The sequence below is a fragment of the Aptenodytes patagonicus genome, chromosome 1 (genome assembly GCF_965638725.1).
Source record: "Aptenodytes patagonicus chromosome 1, bAptPat1.pri.cur, whole genome shotgun sequence".
Classification (NCBI taxonomy): Eukaryota; Metazoa; Chordata; class Aves; order Sphenisciformes; family Spheniscidae; genus Aptenodytes; species Aptenodytes patagonicus.
The window spans coordinates 54,579,815-54,593,069 of NC_134949.1; the positions used below are offsets into that span (position 1 = coordinate 54,579,815).

The following is a 13,255-nucleotide window of genomic DNA, read 5'->3' on the forward strand; positions in this document are numbered from 1 at the left end:
GTACGATGCTGCACTCATAAATGGATAAAATTTCCAGAAATTACAAGCAGGCCTGAGAATAAATTAAGAAGCAGTGAAATGGCAGCACCTATTCCAAGGGTTTCCCCGTGGACACAGCAGCAGATGCAGCCTCTGCAGGTGTTTCCTGAACTCATATGCAGATGGTCAGAGAGGCTGCCTAGGTACGAAGAAACTCTTACCTCAATACCAATTGCTTGTCTCTGGCCTGGACTTCTCACAGTTTGTAATATCTTCAAAACAGAAAGAGAAATGAAAACAGGCAAGCAATACATTTCACATAATTGAAGTGCATCTCCATCATTTCTATCAGGACTAAAACGTATTCATCACTTTTTAGCTGTAAGAAGAGGTTTCCTAAATCCTCTTAAGAGGTAAAAAGCTAAGATTTTTCTGTCTGAAAGGCTGGATTATATGTTGTACACTTGTATGCTTCTAGCTTTACATCCTCAAAAATCTGCATCACATTGATTGTTAAACGAAACAAAGAACAGAAATATTTCCACATTAATGATTTTTGTCTTATATTGGCTAGAGGAAAGACGCTTCCCTTGTTATCTCTTATAACAGCATATTTTAAGGAATATCATAAATTAGGAAGCAAAAGTGGTGAGCATTTAAAATACTACTATTATAAGATGTCATTATTGTCAGGGTCTTTTTATTAGTAATTAACAAAAAAAACAGCAGTTGCAGTTCAAATGCCTCAAGTTCTTCCAAAAAAACCCAGCAATTAGTCTGAGCCATAATACACACTATAAAATAACCCCATCCCATTATGATTCTTGAATTAACAATACCAAGAGCATTTTCATTTGATATTCATCTTCCTTAGGATTCATATTTAAAATTTTTCTCTGAAATCAAGACAGAAGGGAAAAAACACTTTTTTAAAAGGTAGGGCTTTTAATATGTATCTGACATTTGCCATCTAAATGTGAAAGTTGGCAACAATATCCTGTAAATTACAATTAACTTCCTCTGAAAATTAAATGCCTGAAAGTGGAGCTTTTTAGCCAGTCCCTTCTTTCTATGAGCACCACTCACACTGGAAGAATATTACACGCCAAAACAACAACAAAAAAACCCCCAACCAACCCAAACAGAAAAATACATAACCTGCAGAACATTAATTGCTGATAACATACACTGAGGAAAAAACATATTGAACACAGGACTGTCTGTTAGGAAACCTGTATTTATGTAAAATAAGCACAGCCAATGAGATCTCTGAGGCATAAAACCATACTGTCATTTTCAAAATCGTTTCTAAGTAAGAACTGCATTAACTAAGTGAAAAAAAACTATATTCAACAATGGCAACAAGAAAATTTATGAGGAAGTGCAATACTACTTCAAATACACTGACAATTTCAACAGATTGGGACGCTATAGTTCTAAACACTGAAAATCCTAAGATACCTGTGTATATTCCAGGGATTGCCAGAGCGAAGCAGCTATTTCAGGAGATTTTCCAAAAGCAGTAAGGGTTTCTAATAGCTCCGCTTTCAAAATAGGAGGAATGCTGCACTGCAGAAGTCCCAGAATGACCACTACTGGTGTCCACTGAGGGTGCTCACAAAGAGCCAAGCGAGCGTTCTCACTCTATGGAGTTCAACAGAAAACAAAACTGCAGATTGTTTCTTTGAAGATTATTCATGTCTTACAATCTCTAACTCACAGTTCAGTATCAACGACTCTGCTTCGTACTTGAAGGTACACAAATATCAGAAGAATGGCAGACCATTCCAAAGCAAACAATTTTAATTAAACAAAAAGCCCAATTTAATGACTCACGAGTACTAAAATTGTGCCTAACTGTACAGAAAAATTATATGCATAATATAAGCTTCTTATACCAACCCAAATTTTTATTTGGGTTTTTTGGTAGACACACGTTCATGGAATTAGTCTTAAGTAAGTTTAAGTACTTACACTCTAGACAGCTTCTTCAAGCACTGGTGGAGGGACTTTATCAATATTTCTATTATGAACTTCAATTGCCTTTGGACATTTGCTAGGAACTTATAAGACTTAAACAAATTCAAAGAGCAGGGCCATCACCAGTGTAAGTTCATTTGAGACTCTCAGATGAACCACTGGACCAGGAACAAGCCTCTAGCCTCATCAAATGATAATTCCCTGCATCCTTAGAAGAAATTTACTTCTTCCCAGGCTATGGTTTTATGATGGCAGGAAATATTAGTTTTAAGAGTTCCTTTTTCCCCACGCCTATCCAATGCTGACACGACAGCTCACATAGGAACACCCCATTATCACCGCCACCAAGGATGATTTTTAAAAAGCCTAATTAGTTTCACTGATCTGTCTTGTGGTTGTGTCAGCAAAACCAAGGGTATCTCACTATATCACAGAATTTTTAGGCTGCAGAGTCTAGTGGGTACTGAAGAGCTGAATTCCACGCTATCCAGAATTACCCAGACAATTCCAATACAAAATCTGCACTGCGGTTTTATTCTCTTGGAATCCTCTTCCAGTCAATTCATGGCACGTTTTACACTCTTGGTTCAGGGACATTTTAAATCTAACTCTAGAGGCAAGTTTCACAGTTGATCAGTTTCCTTGCCAAATTTCTACCGTTTCCTTATAAATTCATCTATTATTTTTGCCTTTTCAAACTCATAATTAAATGCAAAGAACTTTCCTACTCCGTAGTCATTTCTTCTGAATATACCTCACTTCTGAAAGACATCTCCATGACACCAGTGTCAGAAAAGCAAGAAAATCAGTAACACCAGCAACACAGGAAATGGTGTCATCTCTTCCTGCTTCACACAGACTGCGTGTTTAGTCATAACAGTTATTCCTGATGCTTCCCATACTTTTGAAGTTCACTAATCAAATGACAACAACTGCTAGGTAAATTTGCCCTACATACCTTTCTGGTTAAGTGAACTTCACAGCTAAACGATGATGTTTTGCAAGCAAAAAAAGGTATTAGCAAACAAAACCAAATAAAAAGTTACTTACCCAATTTACTATAACAGTGGTCAACTGTAAAAAGGCAATTAATCCATCCTGTTCTTTCTGTGTGATTCCTCGGAGAGGCAGGTGACGATACTGGACACTGTCTGCACTTGGCAAGTCTTTCCTTAAGTGTTCATGATAAAGCATCAAAGAGTGGAAGAAATGCTCCCAGGAGACAGGGCTGCCACCTGCTCCTTGGATGTTTTCCGCTAGAAAAATGACAAACAGGTGACAAGATTTTCTTTCTACTCTTTCACACAGTGACAAGCAGAGTAGTTAAATTTAAAAGGAAAACTTTCTTATCTAGAGGAAAAAATAAAGTTCAAAGTAAAGCTGTTGTTTCCAAAATTAGTGGTTCTGGTTTGGGGTTTTTTTTGTTGTTGGTTTTTTTGTTTGTTTTTGTTTTTAATAGAGACAGAAAGATGCTAATATGAAAAGCCAGTACAAATAAGTTTTCTGTTTTATGAATCAGAATGTTTGCAGCATTATTTATATCTTCAAAGTAGGGGTTTTTTTCCAATTTGATCAATGCAAAATTAATGCAACACACAGGACTGACCAGCATCTCTTACTTTCAGAAAGTGCTATTATATTACATGTATCAAAAAAATTCTAACAGAACAAAGTGCTTCTGAAAAAAGTCAGGTCAGGAAAAATAACTATATTTACAAAATATACAACTTAAAGTTAAGACATTACTCATTTTGTATTTTACAATAAGCAATACTGATATTCTGCATCTCTTATGGTGTTAAGACACAGCTTTTTTAAAAAAAAATGCATTATTTCATTATGTGAATTACTTGCTAAGGTGCTCAGACATTTAATTACCTAATCAGTCTTTTTTTTTTTTTTCCAGATTACACTTTCAAGTGAAGCCTTCCAATTTCATCTTTGTACTAATAATGACATGTTAAAAGTATGAAGCCACAAATAATCTCTAATGAGTCTTCGTACTTTTCTAAAGAAAAAGAGTTGAGAAAGAGCTGAAGTGTCACTTTTCTTACCATGACTACTGCCATTGACTTTTAGCAAACTAAAGCAGTAATGAGCACACTGAGGCCCACTAGCCAGTCCCCGCAGCATTTTCAAGTATGGGATGTAAATTGTGGAAGGAAGTAGATCTCCCATTTGCCTAACAAACTTTGACAAGACAACCTAGAAAAAAAAAATAAAGATCAGTGTTTAAAAAAAAAAAATTAAATCTGAGTATTTTAGGAAAACAATAGGCAGCCAAAATCAGAAAACAGGTTCTAAGGTAATCAGGGCAGGGTAGAGCGGCAGAATCACAACTCAAAAAAAAAGAAAAAAAAATCCTTGGTAGACTGGCCTATTCAGTTTCCCTGAAGGTGAAAGACATGTTTCGAAGAGGAAATAAACAAAACAAAATAATTCATACTATTGAAAAGTATAGTAACTCTCCAATTCTGTATTTCTAGTGATAAAATTTACTTCAGCTCACAAATGCTGCACAGCAGTATTAACACATCTCACAGTGCAAGTTAAGTGATATCGGGAAAGAATTCACTATGCTTGTCATATCCCTGCGCAGTAACTCACACACACAGTGGTTCCTCCCAGGGTCATACTAGCGTGTTTCCAGATTGCACCAGGCCCTAACTTAAGTTGCCTGTATTCTGGGTGGGTCTTGGGATGTGTCTGATATGTCTCGTACTAGGTTTTGCCTAACACTGTACAGTCCTTCAGGAAGCATTGAAGGCTGACAGCATCCCAGGTACCTAAAGAGTTTTGGAACGTCTGCTTCATCTGTTTAGATTGCTTCTTCATTCTAATTTTAAGTTCTGTCTCTCATGGGCTATAACCTTTGGGCTTTAAATAATTACAATATTCTTATGGATTTTTACCCCCCAAAATACTATCAAATACAGTTAAAGGTTTTTTTTTATAGTTAAGGAATTTAACTTCTCAGTTACACCAAAAAGGTACGTAGAGATCATCAGACAGAAAACACAAGAGCACTATTAGCAGAATTCATTTAGCAACTGCAATAAAATCAGACCTAAACAAAATTTTCAGAGGTTTGTTAGGACTCTTTCTTACTAAGTTTATTGACAACCATGAATGACCGGCAGTAGGTCATTTTAGAGCAAGCAACAATAACCATGTCATGCAGAGCAGGACACATGCAGATAAGCCACTGATAAAAGATAATGTCTTAGAGGCTAGCTGTAATAAGCACACCAAAAAATTTGTTGCCTGTTTTTTTTATTACTTTAATTTCAAGTTACTAGTAATTACTCAAGAAAATCTAGATAACCTGGCGCTGAGGGGGTCGCTGATGAGCTACTCCAAGGTAGGACCCCATGATGGTAGATGTCTGCACAGGCTCTGATGGACACCAGTATTCAAGGGCAAGTTCCAGATTAAAGGGGTCTTTCCTATACAATTCAGCAATCTATCAGAGAAAGGAATATGTTAGAAAAATATCAACTATATCAAGAAAAGATGATTACTTCAACAATAAGCACTGCTTCTAGATGAGCTAAACACGTCCGAGACGCAAAGCATCCCACCGACGGTGTTCCATTTCTTAAAACTCTTTGAAAATGACAGCTTCTAAATAGCAGTATCAGAACAAATGACAGCCAGAGAAATCCAAAATGCACACGTTAAATGAAACTTTCATAACTTTCTATCTAATTATTATAGATTAAATCATTGCTAAGAAAACAGTGTCATTTCTCCGTAAATAATATATCAAGGTACGCAAATGGTTAACTTAAAAACAAGCTGGCCAGTATCATGATTAGAAATCTTACCCGTTATCTGAACATATAAATTTCTCAGAGTCAATTTTCATTTCTAGTTCTTCATTTAAGTTTACTATATATCTCAGGGCTACTTAAGAAAGCATTTCACTATCAATTTTCATGTTAGTGTCCTGTAACCTAAAGGACTACCTTTGGAAAAGGCAAGTAATCCCTATATTAAAGATTGCTATATTGAAAATTGCACACTTGTACATTTTCATGCTAAATAAGGGGAAATATACAAGTTTTTAATTTATTCACGAACAGAAAATACAAAATGCACCAGTTCAATATGCAAATCTGTTTTCTGATGTGGGTTTTTTTTTGAAAGTGCAGTTAGGTAACCTTAATAACTAATATTTAAATAAACATTTATTTAAATTTTCTTTCAATTTTATTTTATTTCAGTTTTCTTTCTTTTATTAAAAAAAAAATGACAGAAACAGAAAGATCTTTCTTTTAAATGTACGCTTGTGGTCAAAATTCTACTGAAATTAGGGAATTTGTAATTCCAGCAGCCTTAATGGGGTGACCTTGCCTAGCCTGCCCTACAGCAAATACAAGTCTTCCAAAAATTCTCATTACAAATATATCAACACATGAAAATTATCTAAACTTTTCAATTCTTTATCAGAATAATTGTCAATAGTGGGGGAAACACCCTAAAACCTAATTATAGTTTACCCACAGTAAATAGGGAGAAATTGGAAGACTTACACAAACTTAAAACACTGTGTAAACATTAAGGTCTAGATACACAAAGGTGTTCCATTCCAAAGAACTTCCATGCATTTAGCCAGATCTCAACTCCAGTGATAGCCTCTAGTCTTAAAATTCCTATTTCTAAGTTACGTTAAAATAAGATGGCTTAAGATAATAGATATGTTAAGATAATCTTGCTATAATTTAAATTTTAGACATTTAAATATTTTGTAAAATAACTTCAGCTCAAGAATTCTTCAAACATAAGAAACAATGCAGTATTTACTTATTAAACAAGAATTAAATGACACTTCATTAACATCAGAAGCCAAGGCAGTAAATTAATTCCTTTACATGAAAAGTTATAGAAAGTGTCTATATTTAAGAAAAAAAATCCCCTCTAATCCAAAAAGGGAGAGATCCAGCACTGTATGTTATCATTCAGATATGGGTTTTCTGATGAAGAAGGAAAGTCACAATCACTTTTGCCACAGTAATTTAAAACAAAGTAGAGCTTACTAAAAGCATTAAATGCTCCAGATCTCTCCGAAGGGAAATAGGTGGATCATTACCCATCTGAATACTCATGTGGATCATGCGAGCATCTTCATCAGCACGGTTTCTCAGCTGTTTCACCTACACAATTTACGAAGTGGAGAAAAATACTGGTCTATATTTAGCTAAGAATGAAACAGAACAGGAATAACGGAAATTGTCTAAACAGCTGATTAAAAACTAAGAAAGCAAATGAACTTGCACATACATGACAAGAATATTCAATTTATTTTTTTTTTAACACCACCCCCGCCCCCAAAGAGCTTACATTCAAAGATATATTCAATCACTTTCTTACTGCCAAGGCCCTCAGTTCATAGCAAAAGCCCTGAACTTATACCATGGGAGTTTTTCCCAACTGACTTCACCAGATTCTCTGGTTTGGCCCCAAAAGGTGGATCCTTTTCTTCTTTTTACTTCAAGAGCTAGATGGGTTAGCGTCAAACAACAGAAGTTAGACCATTAGCCTCAAGGAGCGAAAAGAAACAGAAAACACTGTAAAATAATGTTTTCTGTATATAGATCTGTGGATTGCACATTCTTAGCCATTTAAGGCTACTTCTACTTACAGCTACTTTATGTTTTGAAAAGTTTTGGATTGATGTAATTACTTTAGACCCAGACTGTCGCAACTAAAAGCATTACCACATGTCAATAAATACAATGGGGGGGGGGAGAGAGAGAGAGAGAGAGAGAGAGAGAAGGGAGGGGAAGAACAACTGCAGCAACTAAAAAAAAAAAGCCTTTTAATCAGTATCCTAAAGTTCTTTGTGTTGAAAAAACTAATTACTAAACAAAAAACAGCTGACATCTAATTTTAATGTCAAAAAGCCTTTTGCAAAACACCCCACCGGTGGCTTATAGAAAGCAAATAGCCATGACATGAAAAGTTAAGTTTTGTTAAACATTAAGCAGACATTGAGGAACAAGAAACAGAAATAAGCAATCAATTCAACCCACCAAAAATTAAAACATGGTGATGGTCAATAGAGACCAGTTCATGGTCTATAATATATCTTAATTTGCAAAACTGAATGATCAGCAAAATAATTGTGTCTCATCAAGAAAAAAAATAGTTAAAAACTAGAAATAACTGTGGAAAAGGTCAGAGCAAACTAGCCAAATTAGTATACTAACAAAATTAATACATATACAAAATTGAGTGTTGATAAATGAAATAATGAATTATCTGAACTACTAAAGCTAATTATCGAGTTCTGAATGTAATGCAGTCAAACAAAAGATTTACCCAAATCATCACTGGCAAGCAGCATAAATGTTAAAACTATACAGAATAGTTAAATAAAATTATAACTTACAGATTTAAATAAAACTGAACAAAAGTTTTTTATATATATATAATAAAAAAAAAATCCTGCAAAGCAGACACTTCTCTTTACCTGAAATTTGAGATTCAGTAGAAGTAGCTGAGTACATAAGCCAACCACTAACTAATAGCGGTTAAGACAAAAAAATTCCCTTGTAGGGCTATATCCCAATTGTCTGCTAACAAAGTCTTTCCTGTAAAACAACTAGTACTGGCCTCTATCAAACTGGAATACAAGTCAATGGTCAGATTTTTGTTTATATCCTGTATTACAAAATCCTACTTGTAATGGAAAATATCTCTCTTCATCTTTAGGCTTTAGCTACTATCAACTGCAGATCTGAACCAAAGCAAAAAACCTGAAATGGAAGAGAAATACTCTTCCCAAAGATAAAGCCTCCAAGTCCATAATGCAATAGAGAGATATACCAACAAACCAACGAACAGCCTTGGGATTTTCAGGCATTTCTGTGCATGCAGGAGACAGGGTCACATCTGTTCTAAATCTAATATGGCAGCAACCTCAGCCTAGGTCAGTCTCCAGTTCTTCCACCTTCATTCAAAAAACTACCTTTTATCTCTTTTGTAAAAACTGGTATCGTTACAGGGAGACATTTCATCTTTCATAAAGCAACACCATCCAATGAAGAATGGCCTCATTAAAAAGTTCCCAGTTTCAAACCTGTTTGCACTTGATTGTTTAAGGAACTTCCATAAAACGTACCTCACATATGCCTCATACATTCAAAAGATTCCTAAGGGCTACTGTGTCTGTATTACAGAAAACACCATTGCATACAGCCTTCAAAGGATGTCCAAAGCCTGTTAACAATGTGCTAAGCGTTGTATGCAGGCAGCCATTGCAGCAGAAATACGGCTGTAAATTTATCAACATGAATATGTATGAACTGACGTTATACTTGTTCTATGGATATTCTGTGTGTTAAAAAGACAGCTTGAGAAAACAACATGCAACACCAACAAATTATAAATAAATTAGGATTGAACCTAAAAGCTGTCTACAATATGTTCATATATGCCCTCAAAGATTAAGGCTCAAATATTGTTTTTCCTGCCAATGTTGTCCTCATTCTACAAGGTTACAATGAACAAAATATATTTTTAAATCCTTCTTTTTGCACATTGAAAAAAGTAATTATTTGGCAACTCCAACTACAGCTCAACACAACGAAGGTCACCAAATAAAGCCTCCATCAATTAAATAAAAGCGTTTTCACAGAATTTTAATTTTCCATGTCTAGATACAAGGTCTTGCACAAGTGAAACTGTTGTAATCGCTTCAAACTTTTTTTTTTTAAAAGCCTTTTGCAGCATTTCTGCTGTTCTAGTGAAAACAGCTCCTCATTTTCCCAGCAACTGATACTACCAAAAAAGCAGAATCCCTCCCCTTAAATACGGAAAAGATCATTAGTAAAAGAATAAATTAAAAATAAGAGACAAAAAACGTAAGTTACTTTAGGTTACACTACTGTCTGTATCAAAAGAAAAAAAAACAACAACAAAATCAATACCCACATACATTGCCATCAATTTCAGCATTCATTTGAATTTTAATCATGTAAACCAAAACAAAACCACTACCGCCACAAAAACTTGCTTTGCAAATCTCACTATGCTGAAGTGTTTTAAAAATCACATTCTACTTCAGTGTGGAAAACAAAGCCCAAACCATATGGGTTCCATAAAGTCAACACGTTTTCTGAACTGCAGCACCTCAAGCTGAGGTCATATCTGAATCTCTATGCTACCTGTCCTAATGTCAGAAATATAAAAGAGATGCCCACATTTCTCAAGAACTGCTATTCACACAGAAACAACTTACTTTCATTGGCATGAGTGCAAGGAAGTCTGTGACAAGGTTATGAATTTTGCGAATGTAAAATTCCTCCTGGTAGAAATTTTCAGACCCCACAACAGATTCAGTCAGGAACAGGAAGACATTATCAGCAACCGCTAGCTCTGCCATTGCTTCGTCTGCCTCAGTGAATTCTGCAAGAGCTGGGCAACAAAAATCACAAGAGGGGAAAAAATAAATTACAATTCTCTGTTACCAAACGAAACGTATTTCAAAATACCCAGCTGACACACAAATTGACATGCTTCTATCAACTATGTTTTTGCTACCGTACAGGAAAACACTAGACTGGAAGACAAGTTAATGTCGGGTGATGATCTCAACTCTCTTCTTTAATAAGTGTTAAAGCGCATAATCCATTTACCCAATCAAATCTAAGGCTGTGAACCAAGAATCACAAACCAACCTTAATTAAACATTAATTATAACGTTTACATTTTCTTTAATAGATATTCTGGAGTAGACTCAATTCTGACCTAGTAGGGAGCCTGGAAAGCTTGTGAAATACAGAGAGAAAAAAAAATTAAAAATAGATTTGTCCTCTCAAGATACCTCAGGTGTAACATTTACAGATGTAAAAAGTCATAAGCATGAATCTATTCTTAAGTGTTCAAATGATACTAAAGCTTCTAAAATGCAATCTTTCACATTTTTCAGTACATTAAAATCTCTTTCACTTCAATGAGACACTATGCAATATTACTGTCTAATAATTAATTATTTCTAAATCTGTGTACATTTCAAAGCAATTCAATTCTTGACAACCAAACTCACATACTGAGAAAGCTTTAAAGGAGTGTCAATGGTAATTTTATCATAAAGGTAAATACTAACACTTCAAAAAGGTAACAGATACTTTGACTTACACCACTTGCAAGCTTTGAATGCTAATGTGCAGCAACTGCACTTTAGGGTAATTTACCTGTCACATCGGATAATTGGGATATCCCTCGTAATGCCAGCGCCCAGGCTAATCTAACAGTAGCTTGCAGGCCTGGTAATTTCCAAGGCTGAGACTCCTGAAGACGAGTGTGTATCGTCGCTATATACTGTCTTTCTGCTAGCAGAGGGAGCCGGTGCATCAAATCTTGAACAATAACAACAAAAACAAACACAACACCAACACTCAGTAAATGAATGTGAAAACAAACATGCAAAATCCTACCTATTTATTACTGATCAATAACAAAATTGGTTAAATAACAACTTATTCATCTGCACAACATAACCTCTTTGGGAAACCTGCCAGCATTACCTTCACGATCCTCTGTGCCTTGTTCCAGAAAGCTGACATCAAAGCAGTAAAGGAGAGCCATGAGAAGAGACAAGTTCACACCATCCAATGAGCCATCAGCTTCCACTGTTACTTTCTCCAAGTAACTTATGAGGATTAGAGTGTCATCCTTACTCAGTGGCGACTGGCAGGTCCAGACAAACAGACTTTCAGCCAAGGACTGTCGGCATTCTTTAATGAGGTCAGAAACCTTTAAAAGAAAAACCAAACAAAAACCAGTTAATATAAATATTCTGGCAACACGTTCAATTTGTCCTTCTCAGCCAATCAGTATGACTAGTAATTTTTAACTTAACCTAAAGATAGCAGCTACATAAAACATTGGGGTTTTTTAATTGCTAAACAAAAGGCACACTTTTGCTTGTTAAATGCATTCATATTCCCATGTATTTCATGTGAGGTGTGAGCAGACATCCTGGAACATGACTACAAGAAAATCAGCATCTCTGTCAAGGTCAGGAGACGTGAATCTACGCAGAACTTTTGTAGCTGCAAACAGGTCACACAAAAGTCACATTTCCTGTCTCTAATACACAACTGCACTGGTAGTTATATCCAGATAAGGTCATAGTCTTCCCCTTGCCCCAAAAGAGATGCCCTCAACTGACTATACAAATACCTAACTTTTAAGACATTAAGAAATATGAAAGATATTTAAAATTAGAACTTTCTTCCCCCAGACAAAATATTTATATCAACTTTAGAAAATAAACATAAATGAAATCTATCATCCCATATTACATATGGAATAAATATCATGCCCAACATAAATGCTACCAAGCATTTTCATACTAAAGTATTTTTTTTCTTTTTATTTGGGAAAATATTGCATGCTATGACACAATTAAGTACAATGGTTCTTGAAAACAAAGTTCATCTTTTTTCTAACAGTTACACCAAAAATTACCTGTTTTCTAACAAGGACAAACATTTATTTTATTTGTTAACTTCATTCTTTCCCCCAAGCTGAGTTTTAACCCCTTTAAGTCTTATGAAAACAGTAGAAGTTAAAAAAAAAAAAACCCCACTTAAAAAATAAAAAGCCACTAATGGCCTTTCATAATGGTCTTTGTAAAACTATATTTTATTTAGCTAAATTACAAGCTTCTAACAACTTTCTTGCCCTATATCCATTGTACCTGCTTAAATAAAAATAAAGAGCTATAAGCATTCTTTCTCCAGTAAAATCACATGCATGGTAATAAAAACTTTTCAACATTTAACACAGCAAGAGATTTGCGCACAGACTCCAGCAGAATGATAGTTCTAATGAATACAGAGGGAAATATGGTAGTCCACCTGAAAGGAAGAAAAAAAACTTCTAACGTTAAGCATTAAATGAACTTTAAGGTAAAATTAAGGTAAATTAAGGTAAATTAAGGTAATTTAAGGTAATCAGAAGGATATTCTTTGCATAGTTTCTAGATTAGTGGCAAAAGTGTAAAACTAGTTATTTGGTGGAAAACAAATAGACTGATTGTTACACAGAATAATTTTTAGACAGATCACCCATTAGAAAGAAGTTCAGAAATTAAAACAATAATGTTTAAAATCTTTCTACCAGAAACATACTCTGCAGTCAGTCACAGTCTCAATTAAGTTCAAGGATTACAAAAATGAGAACTCATTTTCAAGCAATTCTCACTTCACTATTAGAAATGCTTCTGTTCATATCAACACAATTGGATTATTAAAAAGAGCATTATTTGCCTGACTAGACTTGG

The 13,255-nt window shown here is 34.9% G+C and overlaps 1 protein-coding gene across 1 annotated transcript in view; it reads right to left on the reverse strand.

The window, feature by feature from the left end:
* The window catches only part of NUP205 (nucleoporin 205), a 54,957-nt gene that overhangs the window by 32,668 nt on the left and 9,034 nt on the right, over positions 1–13,255 (reverse strand). Inside the window, exons 6-14 of the mRNA XM_076335531.1 lie at positions 11,493–11,721; positions 11,160–11,324; positions 10,205–10,380; positions 6,999–7,115; positions 5,285–5,422; positions 4,014–4,164; positions 3,010–3,215; positions 1,441–1,623; positions 201–251 (exon numbers count right to left, since the gene is read on the reverse strand). Of these exons, the coding sequence (XP_076191646.1) occupies positions 201–251; positions 1,441–1,623; positions 3,010–3,215; positions 4,014–4,164; positions 5,285–5,422; positions 6,999–7,115; positions 10,205–10,380; positions 11,160–11,324; positions 11,493–11,721 (1,416 nt within the window). The remainder of the gene's footprint in view (positions 1–200; positions 252–1,440; positions 1,624–3,009; positions 3,216–4,013; positions 4,165–5,284; positions 5,423–6,998; positions 7,116–10,204; positions 10,381–11,159; positions 11,325–11,492; positions 11,722–13,255) is intronic.